We start from the raw sequence: 24,194 nt of genomic DNA on the forward strand, positions 1-24,194 counted from the left end.
ACCCCAAATCGGGAGGTCGGTTTATATGGGGGCTATACCAAAATATGGACCGATACTCACAATTTTTGGCACACGTATTTGTGGTCCTACAATACCTCTAGATTTCCAATTTCAGGTAAATTGAATAAAAACTGCGGTTTCTATAAGCCCAAGAAGTAAAATCGGGAGATCGGTCTATATGGGGGCTATACCAAAATATGGACCGATACTCACAATTTTTGGCACACATATTTGTGGTCCTACAATACCTCTAGATTTCCAATTTCAGATAAATTGAATAAAAACTGCGGTTTCTATAAGCCCAAGAAGTAAAATCGGGAGATCGGTCTATATGGGGGCTATACCAAAATATGGACCGATACTCACAATTTTTGGCACACGTATTTGTGGTTCTACAATACCTCTAGATTTCCAAGTTCAGGTAAATTGAATAAAAACTGCGGTTTCTATAAGCCCCAGGAAGTAAAATCGGGAGATCGGTCTATATGGGGGCTATACCAAAACGTGGACCGATACTCACCATTTTTGGCACACCTCTTTATGGTCATAAAATACCTCCAGATTTCAAATTTCAGGCAAATTGGATAAAAACTACGATTTCTATAAGCCCAAGACCCCAAATCGGGAGGTCGGTTTATATGGGGGCTATACCAAAACATGGCCCGATATAGCCCATCTTCGAACTTGACCTGCGCGCAGACAAAAGACGATTCTGTGCCAAATTTCAGGACGATAGCTCCATTATTGAATGCTGTAGCGTGATTACAACAGACAGCCAGACAGACAGACAGACAGACGGACATGCTTATATCGTCTTAGAATTTCTCCCCGATCAAGAATATATATACTTTATATAGTCGGAAATCGATATTTCGATGCGTTACAAACAGAATGACAAACTTATTATACCCCGTCACCATTCTATGGTGGTGGGTATAAAAAGGAAAATGTTGAATGTGTTTTTAAAAGTGAACACTTTTACATTACACTTGTTCATGCTACAAACTATAGTCTAGATTTATCCTTAAAGATAATATCGAATGGTTTTTCCTGTTCTTGTAAAATATGTGCACTTTTTGCATTTTAGCCGGTATATGACCATTTTATGTTCTTTTATAAAAAAGTTAGCAGTTCGGAAAGGTTTCAAATCTTGTTATGAAATTGTGTATTTTTAGCAAAAAAAAAACAAGAGTGCTTCAATTGCCTAAAAAGCAGGGTTGCATATGGAGTTGATAGTGACTTAAATAAATGAATGAAGGGGACTTGAATTAACCCATTACCGCCCTCTGTCCCAATATGAGGACACCTGTTTAAAGTCAAACAACTATGAGCTATCCGTTATTTTTTTATATTAAATACACGTATGACAGCTTTATACTGCATCTGATCTATAAACAAAGATAAATCGCCGCATTTGATAAACAAGTGTCATATTCAGTGCGTTATATTCTTGTTATTATTCGCATAATTTTCGTAAAATACTATCAATAGTTTCATGTGTACCAAGTGATCTAAAATCTATAATTGTTTGTATGTAATATCTCGATTGTGTGTATATAAAACTGTTAAGTTTATTGTAAATTAAGTTTAAAATTGTACTGTAATGGAGATTTTTGGAGAATTTCATACTTATGCGATTCAGTTTTTGGGATTTCCATTTAGATTTATATATGACGAGTGTTGGTGTTATTCTATAGAATTGTGAAGTCTGGTCTACCACCCCCATTGAGAGACAAGTTTATTTTTTCCAGGACTGCTAGGAATCCGCAGTTGATGATTCCCCATATGGTAACCCAGTTTTTCTTTTCTGGAGAGGGTGATTCGTGCTTGGAATTGTCTTGCACTCTAATTAAGAAACTTCTCATATTCTGTTCCTATGTTTAGACACAAGCTCACTTCATATTTTTTGACTCTCTGATAAAAATTCGTTTTGTGATGACATTTTAAAATCGGTGCAGATAGGGCTAGAAATTTTTGTAAACATTTACATTTTTTGTGTTTTAAATATATGGCTGGGGAGCCGCGTTATTTGTACATTGCTGAAGAAAATATTCGGATTATAAACTACTTGTATAATATTTGTATAATGTTTATTGGCCTTGAAGGCTTTATATTACAATAAATAAAACAATAAAAATAAATAATCTACCCAATGTCCCCACATGGGAACAGCCTTTTTCTAAAAAGTGTCAGTTTTATATTTAAATATTTTTATTTAGTCGTTACCAAGTTAATAAAAAACCCATAAAATCAATTTTTTTCGGCAGTTTCATTTTGGGCGTTAATGGGTTAATGAAGTGATCAACGTTTTGATCCCTATTGTATACCTAAGAACACACAAGAATATTGTTATTATCTATTTTTTTGTTGTTCATTTTCCGTTCACTCTGTTTGTTTTTTTTTTTTTTTTTGAATTCTTTTCTGCCCGAAAAATGCTATCATACATTTTTTGAGAGCGAAGCATTTCTTGGAAAATGCCATAATATAGGATCCACATAAAACGACTGTCTTCAGTAGAATTTTATGAACTTTTCAATATTTATGCAAAAAATAAATCAAAACATGCAAAATATCCCCAAGCATGTCGCAACTAAAATTGTAATGTTTTATACAAACTTTCGAGTTAAAAAAAACCATAAATTATTCGTATTAACAAAGGGTTTTTATTATTATAAATATTTTTTGGTTTTCTGTATGAGTATATATAAAATATTCCGCTGTAGGGATTGTCAACAATGCAATGAAATTTTGTAGTGCCTAAAAGTATGCTTCAAATTCAATTATTTATTATTACGGGTATTGGCTGAGTAAACGCCATCCGCTATAAATATCTTGCTGTAAATGTAATAATATTGTTTCTTGCAAAGTAAAAAAGTTTTTATGTGAATTTATTGATCCTCCCCTCTCCTATCCTGTCTTATAATTCGTATACAACATTATAGTCGGTTAATTTCAAGGCAAATTCAATTGATACATATTCATATCTATTAACATTCACATACGACAGATCAATTTATTTTTAAACTTACATTTTAACAAAACCTCATGGCAGATGACTTCCAATTCAATGGATTTCAACTGGATGTGTACTTTTTATTTCTTTACTACTCATCTACATGTAGAATACAAGACGATACCAGTAATATAAGGTTTTTAGTTGAATTTTCAACAAGTATATGTGTAAATATTGACTATTTGGTGATGTGATGTATTGACTGAGATTTCAAAGTAAAGTGTTTAATGTAGCTAATATACTTTGTGAACGCTGTAGAGCATAAGGGAACTTTGGAGACTTATCGCTTTAGAGAAGCCACCTGTAAAGTTTTTTAACACAATCAAAGCGGTTCAACGTATGCCGAAGTTTTCAGTCAGGGACCAATAATCAACACATTTTTATACCAATCTCACTTTAATTATGAAGTTAACTTTGTTTTGCATTTCAAATTTAATTTAAATTTCACAAGTCCTATCCACCATTCCTATGTATGAGTTCTCACTCATCGATTTGGCGTTCAAGGAGATGTAAACGTGTTTTTTATTTACTACTATATAAATATTAAATATGTTTAAATTGAATTATGTGTAAATATTGACTACTGATGGATGTGACGCATTGGACGACATTTCAATGTTAATCATTTAATGAGATTAACATGATACAAGAAGAAATTTACATATTTTGTAAATCTTAAATTAGGGTAATTCCGTTTAAATTCGTTCCGTAAAGTTGTATAAAAACTATGCACAAGAGAAATATATATAATTCACTTACCATTCAATAATAACTGAGAATCTTGCTTATTGGGATCAGCATCCTCCTCAATGCTGAATTGATTGGCAAGTCTTAGTTTAGGCGATAGCTTATCATCACTTATTGACGACAGATTATGTATTCTCTGACGTGAGCTACTTGCACTTTTTGATAATGGCGATGTTTCGGCTTCACCATAATTACCAATGCTATGGGTTGGAGTTTGATGGAATTGCTGACTATAGTTAGTGGGAGTTCCTTTAATATTTAACGAGTGATTACTTGTTTGCTGATGATGATTGGAAGATGGTAACATTATTTCAGATTCCACGGGCGATGGTGTTGCATTACCATTACAATTTTGTTGATTAAATGTATCGATAGTCAAACGTGGGGTTGGTGTATTCCACCATTGTAATTTTGCTATATTTGCTTTGTTTGTATAATGTTGTGAAGTTGGAGTGTTGGTAAGTGCTGCTTTCAAATGAGGCATGTCGTGTGAGCTCATTCGATCTACTGTATCCACTATCACTGGATTTGGACTTTCCATATCATGGCCATTTGGTAAACCAATAATTGAGGGAGCAATATTTTGCTCGAGAGCATCTTTCAGGGGGGTATATTTTTGCATTTTGAGAGTATGTGCGTTGACTTTTACACAAATAGTTCAGTTACTTTATGTATAATTTTAAGTCCTCTGTTTGTTTTTTTTTCTAATACAAAATGTTTTTATTATGTTTTTTCTAAAAATTTTGTGTTATTTAAGAGTTTTTTTACTTGGTATATTTTTTAATAATTCTTTTGTTTTATTTCAAACTTGTTGTATGCGTCGCTATATAGTGTTGCAGTTAAGGCTTTCGTAGAGCAGTAGATAATGTCAGCTTCGCAGTTTCCTGGCTCCTGCAGCAGCAACCCGTACATTAGCAACGTGGCAATCTCGGCTCATATTGCATTCAGAACTGACGTTACAACGATAATTACATTCCTCTATGAATTTCTGCTTACAATTTAACAATTCTTTTGGTTGAGTGAGTTCCATTTTGAAAAGTTACCGAATGTAAAATGATATACAACAATAATAGTTACAAAGATCTGAAACAAATCAACCAGAATGCAAAATATGTATGTATTTGCCCTTGTTGTCCGGGTGCTTCTTGCTAATCCAGATTATTTCTTCCGAAGATTTTTTCTTATGCAGTGTATGGGACATTCAAATATAATTTCCGCTTTTGTTTTTTTACATTTCGGTGAAAAAAACAATAGTTATCGATTTTAGACAGGTTTAACGATTGCGAGATCGTGTTTTCAATCGTCTACGCTTCAATTGATAAAGATGATGCTGCCGTTGATGTCGTTTGAAAAAACCAAAATCCGCCAGTAGATATTTGAGGCCTGATACTGGATTATTGCCGCCGAGCCGAAAGCTATGAGAGTTAGAATTGACTTTAAGATGAGATAACTTGGTAAACCAATCGCTAAAGTTTAGTTTAGTTATCAATCATCCGTAGCGTGAATCGTGCATTAAGTGACAACAGTTATATGCTGCGTCACTGGCGGGAAGCTCGTTTATGTCCGGATCCTCAGGTCCTCCCCCGCCACTTCGTTTTTCAAAATAGAATTGTTCAATGTATTCCTTTTGCAACAATACCAAGGATAAATTGGATACTACAATGCCATGTACAACATTGGCAGCTTTAGGAATTGTTTTGTCAAAGAATTTTGCGTATGATGGCGATACTTTTGAGGTGGCTGACAATGCTGGTTTGCAGGCGGCTGCAACTGTTGTGTTACGACGTCTTCGTTGTCTACTTCTGAGTTTTAATTGATTTTTACAACTGTGAACTGAATGCATTACGATTTAAACGAAAATTCACAAAAAACAATTTCAATAAGCGCTACAATGACCGCTTAAGTATTTCTCTTTCTATATAAAATGTCTAGCACCGAATTTTAAGATGAATGGCAAAGTTTTCTTATCTTCAAATAATTCTATGTAGCAGTGTATTTCACAGATTTTCTTTACACTTGAATGTATGAGTTTTCACTTTTGCTGGCGAATATTTTTGTTTGTTTTATTTAGATCTTAGTTTTTCTTTATTCTTTGGTCGTCACTAAATATTTTTTTTTTGTTATATTTACAAGAACGCTTGGATTATTGGACTAATTTCGTTTTTAAAATTAATAATAATTTGAAACTGTTCTATTAACTGTTGAATTACGGCTAATAATAATGAACTTGTTAGATTTATTAATAAATTATTATTTAACAATTGCTTGTTACGTTTACTAATCGTATACATTGATAATGATTTGAATTTTTGTTTCTCATGCACACTTTGAATAATCTTCATATTCATTTCGCACAATTTTGCCTTGGGGTTGCAATGTGAATATCGGTTTTATTGAATATTTCACTTCATTTGTTCTCTATATACCGTAACTTTCGAGAGGTGATGAGCAGTGTTTGCGCAAAAAAAATTTTTGAGAAAAATAAAAAAATTGGTTTTTCAATAGACAATTTGACAGATGATGTTCATTTCACCTCGAGCACTGCATCGCTATGCGAATTATTAAGAATTTTCACTTTGTTTTATGTTTTTTTTTCTCTGACGTCGTTTTATGTTCTGCGTATGGTTTTTACCGGCCTTAATTGTTGCTGTCGCCGTTGTCGTCGCTACCGTGGTCGTGGTCGTATGACGAAACAATTCTCTTTAATAATGGCCTCTATGGCTGCCACAAATCTGTAAGACACAAGAAAACGACGATAAAAATAATATATTTAAGATATGTATGTATCGCAAGTTGAATTCATAAGGAAGAAAATTTTAAAGATATGTATGATTGAAATTCGTTAAAAAATCAATAAGAGCCATTTAATCAATATACTTCTCACTGTTGCTGGTCGTTTGATTTTATGTATGAGCTACAATGTTCGTATGAATATTTCAGAGTTGCCATGGTATAATTCACATATTTAATATGTTGCAATCAAAAATTCAACTTTATTCCAAATAAAATATTCGATAATCATTAGCTTATATCATTATATTCTAAGGTGTTTTTAAAAAACAGAAACTTTCACCAAAATAGTCCACATGCTAATAAATTAACCAACCCTTAATATTTTGTAATAAAAGAAAATTTTAAAATTATTAGGACAATCTCATCCTACACAGAAAAACAGATCACCAAAATATATCCAATTAAAAAGTTGATTGAAGTTAAATTTTTTCAATTAATAAATTAATGGATACAATTAACTTTTTAATCAAGATAGATTAATTAAGTCAATGATTGAAAATTTTTAATTAAGAATCAATTGATACAATTTACATTTTATTCAAACTCGGAAGACTAAGTCAATTAAAAAAGTGATGAAAATTTTTTTAATTTTTAACTAAAAATTTATTTCAAAAAATCAATTCTTTAATCAAACTAAAAACTCTACATTAGTTAAGATAGTAATTGAAAATAGTTACGTTTTTAATGAAAAAAATTAATTGAGTTTTGCAATCATAATCAATTAAATGTTTAATTGAATCATTTAAAAAATTAATTGAAATTTGCTAATGAGATCAATTATTTTTTAATCAAGTATTTTTAATGTCCAATTAAAATTGTGATTGATACTATCATTTTCGTGATTGAAGACATTTCATTTAAAAAAATAAATTGGATCAATTAATGTCGTGATTGTGTATATAGGAGTTTCATGCATTTCTAAAGAGCACAATGTTAAAAATGGATTTTTGTAGAATTAAAATTTTGTGTGGATATTAAAAAGGTTTTTCGATTATACGGAGTCAGATATAGTGAAAATTGGTTTTATAGAAATATTCGTAGTCGATTGTCAATATTACTCAAAAGACTACGAAATAATTTAAAATTTAAATTAATTAAAATTTAATAATTTACTGAGTAGCTGTAAATTCTTTAATTAATTTGTTTAATTTTTATTTATTTTTTTATATATATTTTTTTTTATTTAGTTTTTAGTTTTTTTTTATTTAGTTTGTATTATGTTATATCATTTTTTATTTATTTTATTGAGTCTCTTTACTAACTTTTTATGTTAGTATTGCTGTCTTACTCACATATTCATGTTTTTTTTTACTTTTTTATTTTTTTTTTTATTGTTCTTATTTTTTAATTTTTTAAATTGATAATTTAATTTATATTTTTTAATAGTTTTTCTTAATTTTGTTAATTGTTTTAATTAACTATTGTGTATTTGTTTGTTTCAAATTCAGTTTAGTCACTTATTGATACTATTTTTGTTATTAATTTCTAGTTTTTAAGCGCATAATTTTTATAATTTGTTATTATTGCTATGTTTGTGTAGTTTTGGAATCCGTATATGGCGTTGCGGCTTGGATTCGCCAAGAAAAAATAAATAAATAAATAATAAATGTCATCACAAAGGATATCATTTTCATATTTTATAAAAACTTCCTTGCAATAATTATTCAAATATTTTGAAATTATGCAATTACAAACGTGTTGTTTATTAGGTCTTGTTTAGTCTACTACTCCAACGAAATAAGGGTTCATAGAAGAAGTAAATTGAAATCTTTTACTTAAATTATTTTGCTTCATAGTTTCTATTTTTTAAACAATGCAATATAATTATTTTTATTTATTTTATATTTTCCACTTTACTAACTCTAAATTAAGATAAAAGTACTAAAAATCATTTTTTATAGTATTGATGGTAATATTTAATATAAAATACTGTGAATACTGTGTCGCGCCCTAATAATAAATAAGTGCTATTATGAATACGATACAAAAAAATCTGAATAATTAAATTTTGGTGGAATAAACAATGATCCCGTTTCATACACAGGGTCAAGTCCAGTTTCGTTCGAAATCCAAAAGGTTTTTCAGCGGTGATTTAAATCCAAAAAGTTTTTCTGCCCACAAATTGTGAGCCGTTAGGAAAGCACTCAATGATGGACCGAATATCGTAAGTGGCCCTAAAAAAGGGCTGCAAGTATACCCAACCTAGATTTCGAATAGACAATTTCCAAGGCGTGGATCCGTGAACCCCTTCTCGCATAATGGTAGATCTATCAACCTTGAGGAATTTTCGAAAAAGTGCGTGTCCTTACGATACGTAGGATATAAAAAACTATCAAATAAATGTTGGCATTTCTGCATTTGTACCCTACAATAGAAAATGTTATTGAAGGCCTCTCGGCAGACTGGCCGATTTAGTCGAATTTGCAAGAAATAATTGTAGGCAACACTGAAAATATAACTTCTGGGTAGAGTATGCGCATTGGCCTTCTCTTATCACATGAGATCAATTGACAGCTAGCAATATGAATAGGGCATAGCAAAAAAACATTCCACATGTGTGTCTCGAAATTGCAAATTCCAAAGTTCAAACAAAGAAATCATAAGAAAGGAAAATGTCAAAGAGGAAAGTTTTTTTTCACAGAAGTGAACACTAACACGGTGCACCAACAGATTTGTGAAAGTTGGGGCAAAGGTTAAAGTATCCTTTAGATAAGCATTTTTTTCTGAATTATATTTATTGACCTTATGGGATTTTTATTGCGGCATTATGATATAAAAAGAGTATTTAAACTTTAATTAAAATGAAAGTAATTGAATTCAAATTCCGTTTTCCGGAAAACGGCATACGGAAATTTCATTGGTTATTTGTAGGAAATTTCTTTGAAAATATAAAATTTGAATACTGCGTTAACAAATAGCTATAAGCACACAGAAAAAATGCCACCAAATTATTTCCAATTAAAAAGTTTTTTGAAATTCAAAACGTAAACGAAAAAACATAGTACTCACCTTAAAAATGAAAAATATAAATAAATAAATAAAGGGTGATTTGTTAAGAGCTTGATAACTTTTTTTAAAAAAAAAACGCATAAAATTTGCAAAATCTCATCGGTTCTTTATTTGAAACGTTAGATTGGTCCATGACATTTACTTTTTGAAGATTATTTCATTTAAATGTTGACCGCGGCTGCGTCTTAGGTGGTCCATTCGGAAAGTCCAATTTTGGGCAACTTTTTCGAGCATTTCGGCCGGAATAGCCCGAATTTCTTCGGAAATGTTGTCTTCCAAAGCTGGAATAGTTGCTGGCTTATTTCTGTAGACTTTAGACTTGACGTAGCCCCACAAAAAATAGTCTAAAGGCGTCAAATCGCATGATCTTGGTGGCCAACTTACCGGTCCATTTCTTGAGATGAATTGTTCTCCGAAGTTTTCCCTCAAAATGGCCATAGAATCGCGAGCTGTGTGGCATGTAGCGCCATCTTGTTGAAACCACATGTCAACCAAGTTCAGTTCTTCCATTTTTGGCAACAAAAAGTTTGTTAGCATCGAACGATAGCGATCGCCATTCACCGTAACGTTGCGTCCAACAGCATCTTTGAAAAAATACGGTCCAATGATTCCACCAGCGTACAAACCACACCAAACAGTGCATTTTTCGGGATGCATGGGCAGTTCTTGAACGGCTTCTGGTTGCTCTTCACTCCAAATGCGGCAATTTTGCTTATTTACGTAGCCATTCAACCAGAAATGAGCCTCATCGCTGAACAAAATTTGTCGATAAAAAAGCGGATTTTCTGCCAACTTTTCTAGGGCCCATTCACTGAAAATTCGACGTTGTGGCAGATCGCAGGTCTATTCATGATGAAATGTCAAAGCATACTGAGCATCTTTCTCTTTGACACCATGTCTGAAATCCCACGTGATCTGTCAAATACTAATGCATGAAAATCCTAACCTCAAAAGAATCACCCTTTACATCAAAATAAAAAAAAAATTAAGTGAACCAATTAAAAAATTAATGCATATTAAATTGATTGATACTATCGTGATTTCACCCTTAGATGAATTAATTTTCTTAGAATTTAAAATATTGCGCTTGATTAATCACTTTCTTATGTGTTTTCTGATTTTATTTATGAACCGATGAATATTAAAGTAAGTGTATTGAATCTGATTATTTTGGAAATTACTTGTTAATTGGAAATATTTTGGTGATATTTTTGCCGTGTGCGATTTAAGTTTGGTGTTAGCTTTATCTATCTGGTAGGAAGTGTTAACAAGCTACTTTGTTGAAGTAGCCGGTTCAAATTACTCTTTGTTTGAATTACAAAGAAGTAATTGTTTCTTTCATTCCCAAGCGTTCTATTTGTAGTCAGGCTTCTTAGTGACAATTGGAACAGTATTCCGATGACATTAAGATCCTTTGCTATTTTTCTCAATGTCCATTAGGTAATAATTTGTTTTCGTTTTTAATGTCCTCAAAAATATTTAGCAAATTGTACCTAGTTTTAGATACAGACTGATTTTATTATTAAGACATAGATCTTCACCTTGATAAAAATAAATACTTCATAAGATTGGGATTTCGATATGTTACAAATGTAATGTTATATAACAATGGAAACTGCCTATATAGATTAATTGAAAAATAAATTTTGTGTTAATTAAATACTTTCAAAAAAAGTGAATCTGGTAATTACTGGTGAAATTGGAAAGAATCCGTAAAGACGATGTGTGTATACAATTAACATATTTTAACACCGGTTAAGTTTCTTATAAACATTGAAAATTGGTGTCATACATTAAGGGTTTTGAAATCTACATTGACCTGCGACGAAACGTAATGTTCTTTATCAATCTCGGCGCATTGGAATGTCTACAACCACATGTTCATTACAGTAACAAACAGCAAATTATGTCGTTTTGCAAATAATTGTTTACCTTGCCATTGTATATATGATATTAAAATATAAATATGATTCAAATATCAGACACGAGTTTGTTATCTGCTAACCGTAAACGTATATATCTATGTAATTCAAGATAGTCACTATTGTCGAACCTAAATGATCTATAGGTATATATGATTTTTGCGATTAATGGTGAATCTTGGTTCAGTTAACAACAAATTTGTTTAAATATTTAATAGGAAAATCCACCACCTCTATGGATGCATCTACCACCATACCAAATGAATTACACGTAAACTTCGAATTACCATATCATGAAAATCTAAAAGCCGTACAATATTAATTCTGTTTCGCTATGTATAATAGTATAGAATTGTTGTTAGGCAACAAAAAGGTTTTTTTTTCTAAAATTCCATGGAAAATATTAATATCTTAAAAGCCGTTGCTGTTTCGTTAAATATAATAGTATAGAATTGTTGTTATACAAAGTTTATTTTTTCTAAAATTTCATGGAAATAATATCTCACAATTAATATCCATAGAAATCCATGTTACATATCTTTTTCGAAAATAGGTGCGAAATTGTTAAAAATAAACTAAAACTATTATTTTTTATCGTTTACAGAATTGTTCGCTTAAATAAATTACAAGTAAAGATGGAAATTTTCTATATATCGTTAACAATTGGGTCTGAACAAATGAAATTATTACCATGGTTTATGATTTCTCTGTATATTTTGATATTTAACAAAACAAAAAGAATATTCGACATTATCGTGGTGGGGAGGGAGGCGAATCTTGTTGCCCACCTGCGTCGTTTATTATATATGGGGACCAAATTTCCATTTGGTAATTCAACTTTTTGTGCGGTTTCTCAATGAGACTTAAGTTAGTTCTGATTTTGTACCGATTATATATGTATAGTGAAATCTCTAAAACTTGAGACACTCTGAAAAGCGGACACCTCTCAAAAGTGGACAATCTTCGTGAGATGTTCGTTATACTGTCATATTGAAATGAACCTCTAATTGTCACAATAAAATTAATATGGACATAATTTAGGCGACCGTGAGTGTTCATTTCTTTTCGTAGAAGAATATTTTTTTATTTATTTGATATTATATAGTTTCATATAATACTTAACATCCGTTAGAGTAAAATGCCGATTTAAATGCTACATCATAGATCACGAAGAGGCATTATAAGTCATCCGACCTGTGTCGAATTGCTTTTGATTGGGGTGGGATTTGGTTTTTCCCCGTTCTTAAAGTCCTCACTTTATTTGGCCGTTCACTCCTTTATTTGGACGTATTTTTTGGTTGGATTTTATTTAATACAATGGCAATGCCGAATTTACTCCTAATGATTTCTATTGATTGAAACCTACGGTGCCAAGTTTTATATAAAATCACCGAAAAATAAAAGTGCATTACGAACGGCGCATTAGAATCATGTATTATACTTATATGGTCAATATTATTTATATCTTTCTTTTTTTTAATAATTTAATATTGACGGATCATGCTTTCTTATTTCTTATTTTAACACCGATTTTAATTCAAAACTAACATATGATTTTTCACAAGGATATAACCCCCATGAATAAATATTCGGTGTTTAAAGATGCTTAATACCGTGAAAGTTACTTAAAATATGTAAATGCTTGCTCTGTCATTAGTCATTGTGGTTTTTAGTTGTAAAAAATCATCTGATGAATTAAGGCTACCTTATAAATTATTTGTACCATATAGACACTTTATTTCCTCATAAACATTCCGTCAAAACGAACCTGACAGAATACATCATTTATGTATATTCCGCAAAAGTCTCACATGATCTCAAACGACATTCGACATTGAAGAAACCCAGACAAACGGACAACAGACGAATTATTAAAAAATGAAACTAATAAAACAATAAAAAAAACGCTAATCTCAGGTAAAACATGGAAATAGAAACAAAGAGAATTCATTGACAAATATTTGTTCGTAGATACGCCGTCAAAAATTTAAAAATCTATGAATGACACTTACTGTTTGTGACTGTAGGAATGCAGACATAAAAATGTTGAATGTAATTTTCGAATGTTAATTCGCTATTCGGAAAAAAGAATATTTGAAGATTTTGTGAGTGGTTTTGTGAAATACTGCATGAAAATACTCATAGAATGGCAACTATTAATGAAAGAAATTCATTTTTTTTTTCAAAACTATATTTACGACGAATTCCCGATGGTGATATTTTCGACAATGTCTTAACTCCGTGCCGAATTATACCAGCTTAGGATTAGAGGTGTGCACGTGACTAATAGTTTACTCGCACTCACGACAAGAAAATCCGTATTCTCGAACGAAAACATTTAAATACTCACGACTAGAGATGTCGTGCCCATGATTAGAATCGCGAGCGTTATACAACTCTTAACATCATAAGTGTCCATTTGTGGTGTCACTAAACTTATATGCGAATCAACTGGTAAGCGTTATTATGTTCTTATTTTTCCGAAGACATTTTCGTGGCTCGAACTCACGTACGACATTTGGTTGTCTAAACACACTCACGCCGTTACCATCCGTTACCATTCAGGCGTGAGTTAGGACAAGTTCGTGTCACGTGCACACCTCTACTCAGAATTACACCAAAATAATAGTAGAATGATTCATGTAGCCCATCTTTCGTACATACATGTGCATACGGAAATGCTTCATTTCGTCACTCGGCCACAATATCAACTGAGGTTTCTTAGATAATCTAGGGTGCTAGAAAAAACACTTGAAAATACTATAATTACCTTGTTAATCATGCCCAATTAATTATATCTTCAAATTAAATTCATTAAACCCCAAAGATAACACTTCTTCTGTTACGTATGTATAAGATATTTGTGCTCCATAAAATGGTAAACAGCTGATTAGACACATCCACATGCTATTATTGCATTGCTTTTTATGTATTTAAATTATTGGTTTCTTTTAACATTTTCTTATTTATTTAACAGTTTAAGAACAACCACAAAACTATTTAAATCGACTCGAGTTTGACGTTATGCGAAAAAGTTTGAGTGTGCAGAAAAAGTGTGTGTATAAGTGTTGGGAAAGTAACGAGTATTTGATTACAAGTACTCGTTACTGACTAATTTTTTGAGTACTCGTTACAATTAAATGAGTACTCAATATCTTCAAAACAATCCCAATAAACACAACCACTTGAAAAATGCAAAAATTCAAAGGTATTTCAAACAATTAATTAATTAATTTCAGATCTTAAAATTAATTCTAGTAATCAAAATACCGTTAGAATATAATTAAATTATCCCACGGAAATTTGGATGATGATGCCTAAAAATTTGTTAAATTTTGCCTAAATATGTTGAAGTACCCACATGTGTCTCCCCAATAAACACAAGCATTGGAGAAATGCTTATATTCAATACGCATTCAAACATTTTTTCAATGAATTAGATTAGAATTCAATTTGAGAAACTGTTGAGGAGAAAATCGCGTTCTCAACAAAAAAACAGACATTACCCTCAACAGTAGAATTCAAAACGTTAGCAACAACTTTTCAAAGTAAATTTCATTTTAATGCTTCAAACCTATTGGAAAATTTGTTGAAAGCAAGCAATTTTCAAGGCCATTTGAATTAATGTTGAAGATGGGATTCACTATCAAATTGATATGGCGTTGTCTATGAAAAATGCTTATCCTTGTGTTTGCAATACTTGTAACAATTACTTGACAATTTCAATTGGCATTTTCACCATATTATTATTAATTCTATGTTTTATTATACAATTAAAAGGTAATTTATTCTCTCTAAAATAAAAGTAAAAAAATAAACTTACTTTGATTTCGAAATATTGAAATCAAATACTGAAATACTCATACATATGAAATAGCCCAATAAACACAGGATGAGCGTTTGTCAAATGCAACACCTCTTCAGTTTGAGGGTAAATATCATTTTCAACATAAATTCAACTTGACTTGAAAAAGCTCATCTTCAATTCATCTTCAATTTGTTTGCGAATTACAACCAATTTGGCAAAATGTTGACGAAAACTTTGAAAATGTGTTGAAGATAATTGGAGAAAACTTTGACAAAACACTACCCTGAAATGCAACGAAAAAACCACATGGTTTTCAATACTATTTTGGACAACAAAGTTCGTGGAAGATATACAAAAATGTGGAAATTTTTTAATAATCAATTGAAATTGCTTATAATAATTGGTAAGTAAAACTAAAACACGAAATGAAAACTTTAAGGAAGTCACTAAACTCAAATCTCTTTGCAGACAACAAAAATATTTGGATGCTGATTCTTGGACACATTAAGAGGCTGACCGATGAAAAATGGTAGTGGCTTATCGAGAAGAGAAAGTTTCCATAAATCAAAGTGCAACCAAAAAAACTTGGTATTTATGATTTTCCATATCAACAACTACTGGATGATAATTCGCAATTCACAAAATAACAAATTAAACCGATGATGCGATATAAATTAAACTATCGATGTGATATAGTTTAATTTATATCGCATCATCGGTTTAATTTGTTATTTTGTGAATTGAAATTGCTGGAAATTTATTCCAATTATCTGGACATCAAGTTCCTGAAAATTGCCAGTATTTTAATAACAACAATTTTGTAACACCAACGTTCTTGAGGAAATCACGAAGTACGTGGTCAGTTGGAAGAAATACAAATTGGTAAGTCAAAATAAAAAGTGAAATGAAAACATAATGGAAATCACAAAACTCGATTGTTTTGCAGAAAACTAAAATCATTGAATGGTATATTCTTGGAAGATGTTGGCCGATGAAAAACCGATGAAGGAAACAACAAAGAAAAGTTTTCAGAAAACTTACAAAGTGCAACCAAATAAAACAAAGTGCAACAATTCCTATATCAAGAACTTCTGGATGAAAATGTGCAACATCGGTTTAATTTGTTATTTTGTGAATTGAAATTGCTGGAAATTTATTCCAATTATCTGGTCATCAAGTTCCTGAAAATTGCCAGTATTTTAATAACAATTTTGTAACACCAACGTTCTTGAGGAAATCACGAAGTACGCGGTCAGTTGGAAGAAATACAAATTGGTAAGTCAAAATAAAAAGTGAAATGAAAATATAATGGAAATCACAAAACTCGATTGTTTTGCAGAAAACTAAAATCATTGGATGGTATATTCTTGGAAGATGTTGGCCGATGAAAAACCGATGAAGGGAACAACAAAGAAAAGTTTTCAGAAAACTTACAAAGTGCAATCAATTAAACCAAAGTGCAACAATTCCTATATCAAGAACTTCTGGATGAAAATGTGCAACATCGGTTTAATTTGTTATTTTGTGAATTGAAATTGCTGGAAATTTATTCCAATTATCTGGTCATCAAGTTCCTGAAAATTGCCAGTATTTTAATAACAATTTTGTAACACCAACGTTCTTGAGGAAATCACGAAGTACGCGGTCAGTTGGAAGAAATACAAATTGGTAAGTCAAAATAAAAAGTGAAATGAAAATATAATGGAAATCACAAAACTCGATTGTTTTGCAGAAAACTAAAATCATTGGATGGTATATTCTTGGAAGATGTTGGCCGATGAAAAACCGATGAAGGGAACAACAAAGAAAAGTTTTCAGAAAACTTACAAAGTGCAATCAATTAAACCAAAGTGCAACAATTCCTATATCAAGAACTTCTGGATGAAAATGTGCATTACATCAATTTACATCCCGTCATCAGTTTGATATTTTGTGATTTCCTCTTGCTGGAATCTATTCTAACACACAAGCCAGCAAGTTCCTCGATAGTAATTATTTCAAATTGCCAGCATATTAATGACACCAACATTATGGAGGAAATGGAATTATACATGTAAAAATGTTTAAGATATTTAAAGTTGTATTCATAGTTTTATTTATTAATACGTTTAATAAGATAATTACATTTTGATTGGTATAATATTATTATTTTTATATATTATTAATGTTATTTTTAAGATTATTATATTTGTTAACGAAAAAAATAATAAAATTTACAAAATCCCTAGAAATTTAGTATTGACTTTCAGTTAGAACTAGGATTGACTTTCATACAAATTGTGGTTTGAAAGTATTCGCAACAATGGTAATTTTTTATTTTTCTCACATTGAAAACTGTTTGAGAAATTATTGAGTAGCGATGCATTTCAATTTGAGGATTACAATTGAGAAATTATTGCTATTGTGTTGAATTTTACTGTTGAGGGTAATGTCTGTTTTTTGTTGAGAACGCGATTTTCTCAACAATTTCTCAATTTGAATATTACCCTAATCCTTTGAAAAAGTGTTTGAAAAATTATTGAATTTTAGTATTTTTCAAACGTTTAAGTTTATTGGGAGGATACACATACATCATAGATAACTAAGTAATAGATGACCCATCGGTGTCAAACGAAGAAAATAGAGGGAATTACAAATTCTCTCTGATATTCGTTTTTACAATTTTTCTATTATATCCACAATTCGAACATTTTTGATACAGCAGATGATTTATAATCAAATTAAATATTCAAAAGTTTATATTTGCACAAAAAATTGTGACCAAAACCGCAAAATTACAAAAATGTCACAAAATTCATTTGGGCTTCTTCAACATTTTCTGGTCGGAGAGCGATGGGTCCAAAGACAATAAACTTGAGGAATATAAGAAATTGGCTTGCGTCATAACAAATGTTGCATTTACCATGTTAGTTCAATACATGTTTGTAATTTTTTTTATTTGTTTTTCGTTTTTATTTTTTAAATGAAAAACTGAATTTTCTTAATGAAACAATGTTAAATTTTAGGCAACAACAAAAAAATTACATTTTCCCCTTTATGGAAATTTATTTCGTGGACTTAATTTCTTTTTATTCGCATTTTAATGCAATGTCAATACTTGTCGTATCCCGTTTCGATCTCCTCAGTAGCTAATTTCCTATCTTCCTAGAGTTTATTGTCTTTGGATGGATCCACGGCATCTAACCGATATCAAATTAGCCGCACAATTATTTTCCAAAAGTACAGCCAATGCAATAAGCCGTTGTAGTACTCTTGGTTTGAGCCTTTATAAGGCCACAGAAACTACAGATTTCATACAATCAATCAATAACTGGTTCGACGTGCATAATTCGTCGATAGATTCTACAAACAAAATGGGCAAGGTATTTTAAACTATCATCATACCCCTGTCAGCATTTCAAAGTTCAATTTAATCGTCATCGCTACCACAGACTCGTAAGTGACACTGCAACAATCGCCATTGCGATGGGGGGAGTGTATGAAAAAGTATGAAATGTACATGAAAGTATTTTGCCATCACTATTGTTAGAAGAGCCATTTTATATTTTGTGAAACACCAAGTGCAACTAGCTTCTTATAATTTACTTAAATAAAATAGATAATGAAGTGCTGAAAACATAGTTATTTCGCTTAAAATTGTAAAAGGTATATTGGTGAACAATTTTTGACTTTCCAAATGGAATAAAGTGGTTGTTTTTCAGATATATTACAGACACGCTGCCTCCATCGAGAATAAAAACACTGGCTGATAGACGCTGCAACATGTAACTTGCCACTTGTAAATCAACTTCATTATATTATTAATGAAAAAATTATGTTAAATGTGCTGTGATAGTTGTATAAATGTTATATTTATAAGAACTTATAAATTTTTAATCAAATTAATAAACATCTAAACAATCGTGTTTTACTTGACCACAATGATTCTTTTACAACTATTTTAAAATGCGCCTTTTCTGATTATTTTAAGGGGCTCTTATTGGCGTCGTTCTAAATTTATTAAAAAATGCACCTAATAATTGCACTCATGAGATACTTTTTTGTAGTAACTTGGCGTGGTACAACTTCTCAATAGTGACGGCGCTTTTCTGACGAGTTTTGGATGTCGTATACGATTTCGACGTGGTGGGGATTCTCAGAAGCGCCGTCAAATTCGAAAAATGTTGACAGGGACATGTCTAAGAAATATATGTTAATGTCTTTTCATCAGGAACCATTTGGATGTGCTTTGACTGAACAATTAGCCAATTTAGAAAAGATGAGCGAAATAATACCGAATCTCGTATTACCCAATGATTCCACTGAACTATTCCAAGATGCTGTGATAATGGCGAATCGGAGCCTACCAATGCTTTATGAATACCTAAAAGACAATTTCAACATGACATCCTTATTAACACAATGGTTAACTAAGGATGTTGTAGACGATTTTGACAGCTCCCTACGTATTAATAATAAAAATGCTACTATGAAAGAATTTAAACCTAGACTTAGAAAATATATATTAGGTACACACAAAACAAAAACAAATCACGAAATGAATTGATCCAATTAATTTTTTAATTGAAATGTCTCCAATCACAGAAATGGTAGTATCAATTAAAAAATTAATTGAAGGTCAATTAAAAAATTAATTGAAGGTCAATTAAAAAATTAATTGATCCAATAAAAAAAAATAATTGATTCTATTAATATTTTTGATTGATTTTTGTTTCAATTAAAAAATTTGTTGATTCAATTAAATTTTTAATTGAATATTTTTTTAAAACTCATTTAAAATTTTAATTGGAAAATTGTTCGTGAAATTTTTTCAGTGTAATATTAGTTTTACTACAAAATAAAATAGTTCATATTTTCTTAAAATGGCAGAAGTTTGCTCAAATTGAGTTCATAAGTCTCTCAAATGAGTACATTTTACTTAAATTGTACCTGTCTTGAACTTCATACAGCGCTAAAGACATTTTAACAATTTTTAAATCCAATTTTTTTTCAACATATGAAATTTTCTTAAACAACAGAAAAAAAATATTTTTAAAAAAATTTCTTCAGTTTGACAAAAAGTATTAACTTATTTATAACATGTTGCAATTAGAAAACTATTTTAGTTAAATTTTTCTAAAATAAACCTACATTTTCTTCCACAGTGGGTTCACTTTTTTTTGGTGTAGCGGACTCAAATCAAAGATTATAAACTTGAGGAAGATAGGAAATTGGCCTGAGTCATACCAAATGTTGTATTTACCATGTTAGTTCAATACATGTTTGTAATCTTTTAGTTGATTCTCGTTTTTATTTTTTAAATGAAAAATTTAATTTTCTTAATGAAACAATGTTAAATTTTAGGCATCAACAAAAAAATACATTTTCTTTTGTTTTTGCCTAAAATTTGGTTCGAGTATTAATCTGGTAAATCTAATCTGGTAAATGGTTCGATTTCCTCAGTAGCTAATTTCCTATCTTCCTGAATCTATAATCTTTGACCCAAATGGCACAATACCTGAAGAAACAACTACCGAGACTGAAGATGTCGAAAACGTTGAAAAGGAGCACGATGACATCGATTTAAACGATTTAATAGCAATTGAAGAACTTAGTGGCGGAATGTTCGAGTATATGTTCTGTAAGAATTTCTATGTTCCATATGAACAATATTTTTAGAACTATTGCTCCATTTGGTTGTCGTAGAAGTTATTACATTTTTCTGGACTCCCAACGGCATCAGTTTAAGTTCTTTTATATTAAAAAGGACGTTAATTCGTGATCACTCCCCAAAAATCAAGAATTCCGTCCAAATTCTCAAAAACTCCCAATTTTTTATGAACAAAATTTTTTATGCCCATACATCTTCAACTAAGCATCGTAGAGCGAAAGAGAAGCTAATTAGTGATCACCACCAAAAAAATTGAAAATTCCATCCAAATCCTGAAAAGATCGAGATTTTGACATGAAAAACTACTTTGACATATCTCCTTGTGTCTTTCCGAAATTTTTATTTGAAAAATTACTTTCGCTCATATATCCATACATCGAGCATTGTTTTACCCTTTTCGTGGTAGTCGATGTGGTTCACGCCTTGTGATTCCTTTTTACATTACAAAATACGTACCAATACTTTTGTTTCGATCCGCTATTCTATCCCAGACTGCCAAATTTTATTACAATTTCAAATCCAAACATGTATTACCAAAATTTAAAATTTTTCCAATATTAATTATGGAATACATAAAGTCCGATAATCAAATACATGATGAAAAGCGTTGACATTTTGCAAATTCTTGAGTGGAAGGGAAAATTGGGAAGCTTCTTCCATAACAATGATAAAGATATTTCTTTCGTAATAATAAATAAAGCTTTATGTGACTTATAATTCCTCTTAATTTTGCATTAAAGCAAAAAGTTCGGACCATTTGCAAGGTGCGGAGAAATTTGAACAAATGGAAAACCAAGTAAAAGAAGGGCCTTATCGGCCCAACCAAACTAAAAATTGAGCTTGGCGAAGAGATGGATGAATTGAATTCAACCACTTTACACGATTGGGCTTCAAATTTTAATAGTTTGTTGTTGGAAACATCAAACATACCAAGTTCTAGTATAAATTCCATTTAACTTTTTATTTTTGTTTGTTGAATAGAATAGAAACTAGTTTAAGTATTAACGAATTAAATTTATGTAAAATCATTTATTGTTATTATAAATAAAAAAATTATAAACATTGGTCGTGTTCATTCGTTGATCTTTACTAAACCGTCAGCATACTGGAACTCTGGACTATTCTCATATTCACACATATCCAAGGCTATGACACAGGATTCTTTAACAACACGCTTCTCATCTTCAGCATAACGACTCAAAATATTTATACATTCTTCAGTGGCAATTGCTCCCAGCGCTTCAGCACATTCGTGCCGTACCATCTCATTCTCTAGTTTGTCCTCCAAATTTTCCTTTAAGTAAGGTATACTGCAAGGTTCTTGCAATTGACCCAAGACAAAGGCAACTTCATGGCGAAATAGGGCAGAGGAATCCTTTAAGCCCTCCGTAAGGGCTAAAACAGATTCTTCAGTTCTCAGATTTCTCAAACTAAACATGGCGCGATAACGATCAAATAAACTTTGCTTCGGGTCCAAATAAATAGCCTTCAATTCTTTGACAGTTATATTGTTTTCCGCTGGAGGTGATGGATCTACAGAAGCATAAGGGTTTTTATCAACGACTTGCTTTCCACTTTGGAGCCACTTAACCCGATCCAAAGCTATGGAACATGTTTCTGCCACTTCAACAACTGGGTCATTCTTATATTTTTCTAATATAGGCAAGATCGATTCATCTCCAATGGCACCCATTGCTTCGGCGGCCTCATGACGCACCATTGGTTCTTGGGTTGTGTCTTCCAGAACTTTTGTTAAAATACCCAAAGCTTTCTTATCTTGCATCTGGCCCAAACAGTACGCCAATTCGTGTTTCAATAGGGCTGACTCATCCGAGAATCCTCGACTAATTTCTTCAATCGCCTGGTCGCCTCCCAAGTTCTTCAATGTGAATAAAGCACGGAACCTTTCCTTTAGTGGTCGATCTTTGTTGTTAAGCACTGAACCAATACTTTTTATTTGCTCTTGTGTTACCATTTTGGAAAACAATACTGAATGTATTGATGCGAAAGAATGCGAAACCAAATAAATGTTTATTTACAATCTGCACGTGAAAATACAATTGTTCTGATTACACAAACATAAACGTATCGTAGAGTAACTGGCTTTTGTGATATTAGGATTACCCTGCCGTCAAATGAGTAGCTGACTACCAAAAACACTAACTTTAAGTTCGCTTGTATAGACCAACTTTAAGCTAACTACTATGCAATGCAGAAATTAAATTAATAAAAATGTATACAACACGTCGCTAACGGCAACTGATGCCTTCCGATTGCAGACATCGTCGTTTTTTGTAAACTCATTAGAAAAACGTGCTATCGCTTCGTTGAAAAATTGTTTCTTAAGGTGAGTATTAAGTTCGAGTTTAGCCGCTAAAATTGCCATTTTTTCACGATTACTTTTCTTTAATAATACTTTTTAAGAAATACAAACTTTGTTAAAACTTGCTCTGGGCTATTCCCCATCAAGTTATAATAAAATGTGCAACAAATATGTATAATTTTATGCCTTTTCTTACTGATTTAGTTTTCACTTTAGTGAAAAAACTTGAACTTAATACCCACCTTTAAAGGTAAGTACTATGTAGTTGATTAAAAACTAACTAACATTAAATTAACGTATTGGTAATTAACTTTAAGCTGATTAAAAGTAGTGCAGAGTTGGGCAATTGACTACATCCTATGACATCGCCATCCCTGCCAACATTTTTTGAATTTGACGGCGCTTCTGAGAATCCCCACCGCGTCGAAAAACAGTCGTATACGATATCCAAAACTCCTCGGGAAACCGCCGTCACTATGGAGAAGTTGTACCACGCCAAGTTACTACAAAAAATTATTGCATGAGTGCAATTATTAGATGCCTTTCTGGATACATTTAGAAGGACGCCCATAAGAGCCAATAAAAACAATCAGAAAAGTGCATTTTAAGAAAGTTGTAAAAGAATCATTGTGGTCAAGTAAAACACGATTGTTTAGATGTTTATTATTTGATTAAACATTTATAAATTCTTATAAATATAACATTTATATGTCTATCACATCATATTTAACATAGTTTTTTGCATTAATAAAAGAATGATGTTGAGTTACAAGTAGCAAGTTACATGTTGCAACGTCTATCAGCCAGTGTTTTTATTCTCGATTGAGGCAGCTTGTCTGGAAAAATATCTGAAAAACTATCACTTTATTCCATTTGGAAAGTCAACAAATTTTCACCAATATAACTTTCACGATTTTAAGCGAAATAAC

General features: G+C 31.3%; 2 protein-coding genes and 2 long non-coding RNA genes across 4 annotated transcripts in view; 2 read left to right on the forward strand and 2 right to left on the reverse strand.

Annotated features, from left to right (window-relative positions):
* Window positions 1–14,495, reverse strand: part of anne (polyamine-transporting ATPase anne boleyn) — a 75,083-nt gene extending 60,588 nt beyond the window's left edge. Inside the window, exons 1-2 of the mRNA XM_075311189.1 lie at window positions 14,255–14,495; window positions 3,773–6,492 (exon numbers count right to left, since the gene is read on the reverse strand). Coding sequence (XP_075167304.1) covers window positions 3,773–4,382 — 610 coding nt within the window. The 5' untranslated portion in view covers window positions 4,383–6,492; window positions 14,255–14,495. The remainder of the gene's footprint in view (window positions 1–3,772; window positions 6,493–14,254) is intronic.
* Window positions 14,496–15,265: 770 nt separating this feature from the next.
* Window positions 15,266–17,523, forward strand: LOC142239405 (uncharacterized). Its single transcript, XR_012723018.1, has 5 exons — window positions 15,266–15,695; window positions 15,761–16,174; window positions 16,239–16,567; window positions 16,632–16,960; window positions 17,025–17,523. It is a non-coding gene; the product is annotated as an uncharacterized LOC142239405 (long non-coding RNA).
* Window positions 17,524–17,974: 451 nt separating this feature from the next.
* Window positions 17,975–19,213, forward strand: LOC142239406 (uncharacterized). The gene is made up of 2 exons (XR_012723019.1): window positions 17,975–18,937; window positions 18,994–19,213. It is a non-coding gene; the product is annotated as an uncharacterized LOC142239406 (long non-coding RNA).
* Window positions 19,214–21,943: 2,730 nt separating this feature from the next.
* Window positions 21,944–23,034, reverse strand: nero (deoxyhypusine hydroxylase nero). Its single transcript, XM_075311192.1, has one exon. The coding sequence runs from the start codon at window positions 22,915–22,917 to the stop codon at window positions 22,015–22,017; it is 903 nt and encodes a 300-aa protein (XP_075167307.1). The 5' UTR covers window positions 22,918–23,034; the 3' UTR covers window positions 21,944–22,014.
* Between the last annotated feature and the right edge of the window lie 1,160 nt (window positions 23,035–24,194).

The sequence above is a fragment of the Haematobia irritans genome, chromosome 5, assembly GCF_050003625.1.
Source record: "Haematobia irritans isolate KBUSLIRL chromosome 5, ASM5000362v1, whole genome shotgun sequence".
NCBI classification, from domain to species: domain Eukaryota; kingdom Metazoa; phylum Arthropoda; class Insecta; order Diptera; family Muscidae; genus Haematobia; species Haematobia irritans.

Coding starts and splice junctions, on each gene's coding strand:
- nero (XM_075311192.1), bottom strand. CDS start 22,917: ATGGTAACACAAGAGCAAATAAAAAGTATTGGTTCAGTGCTTAACAAC.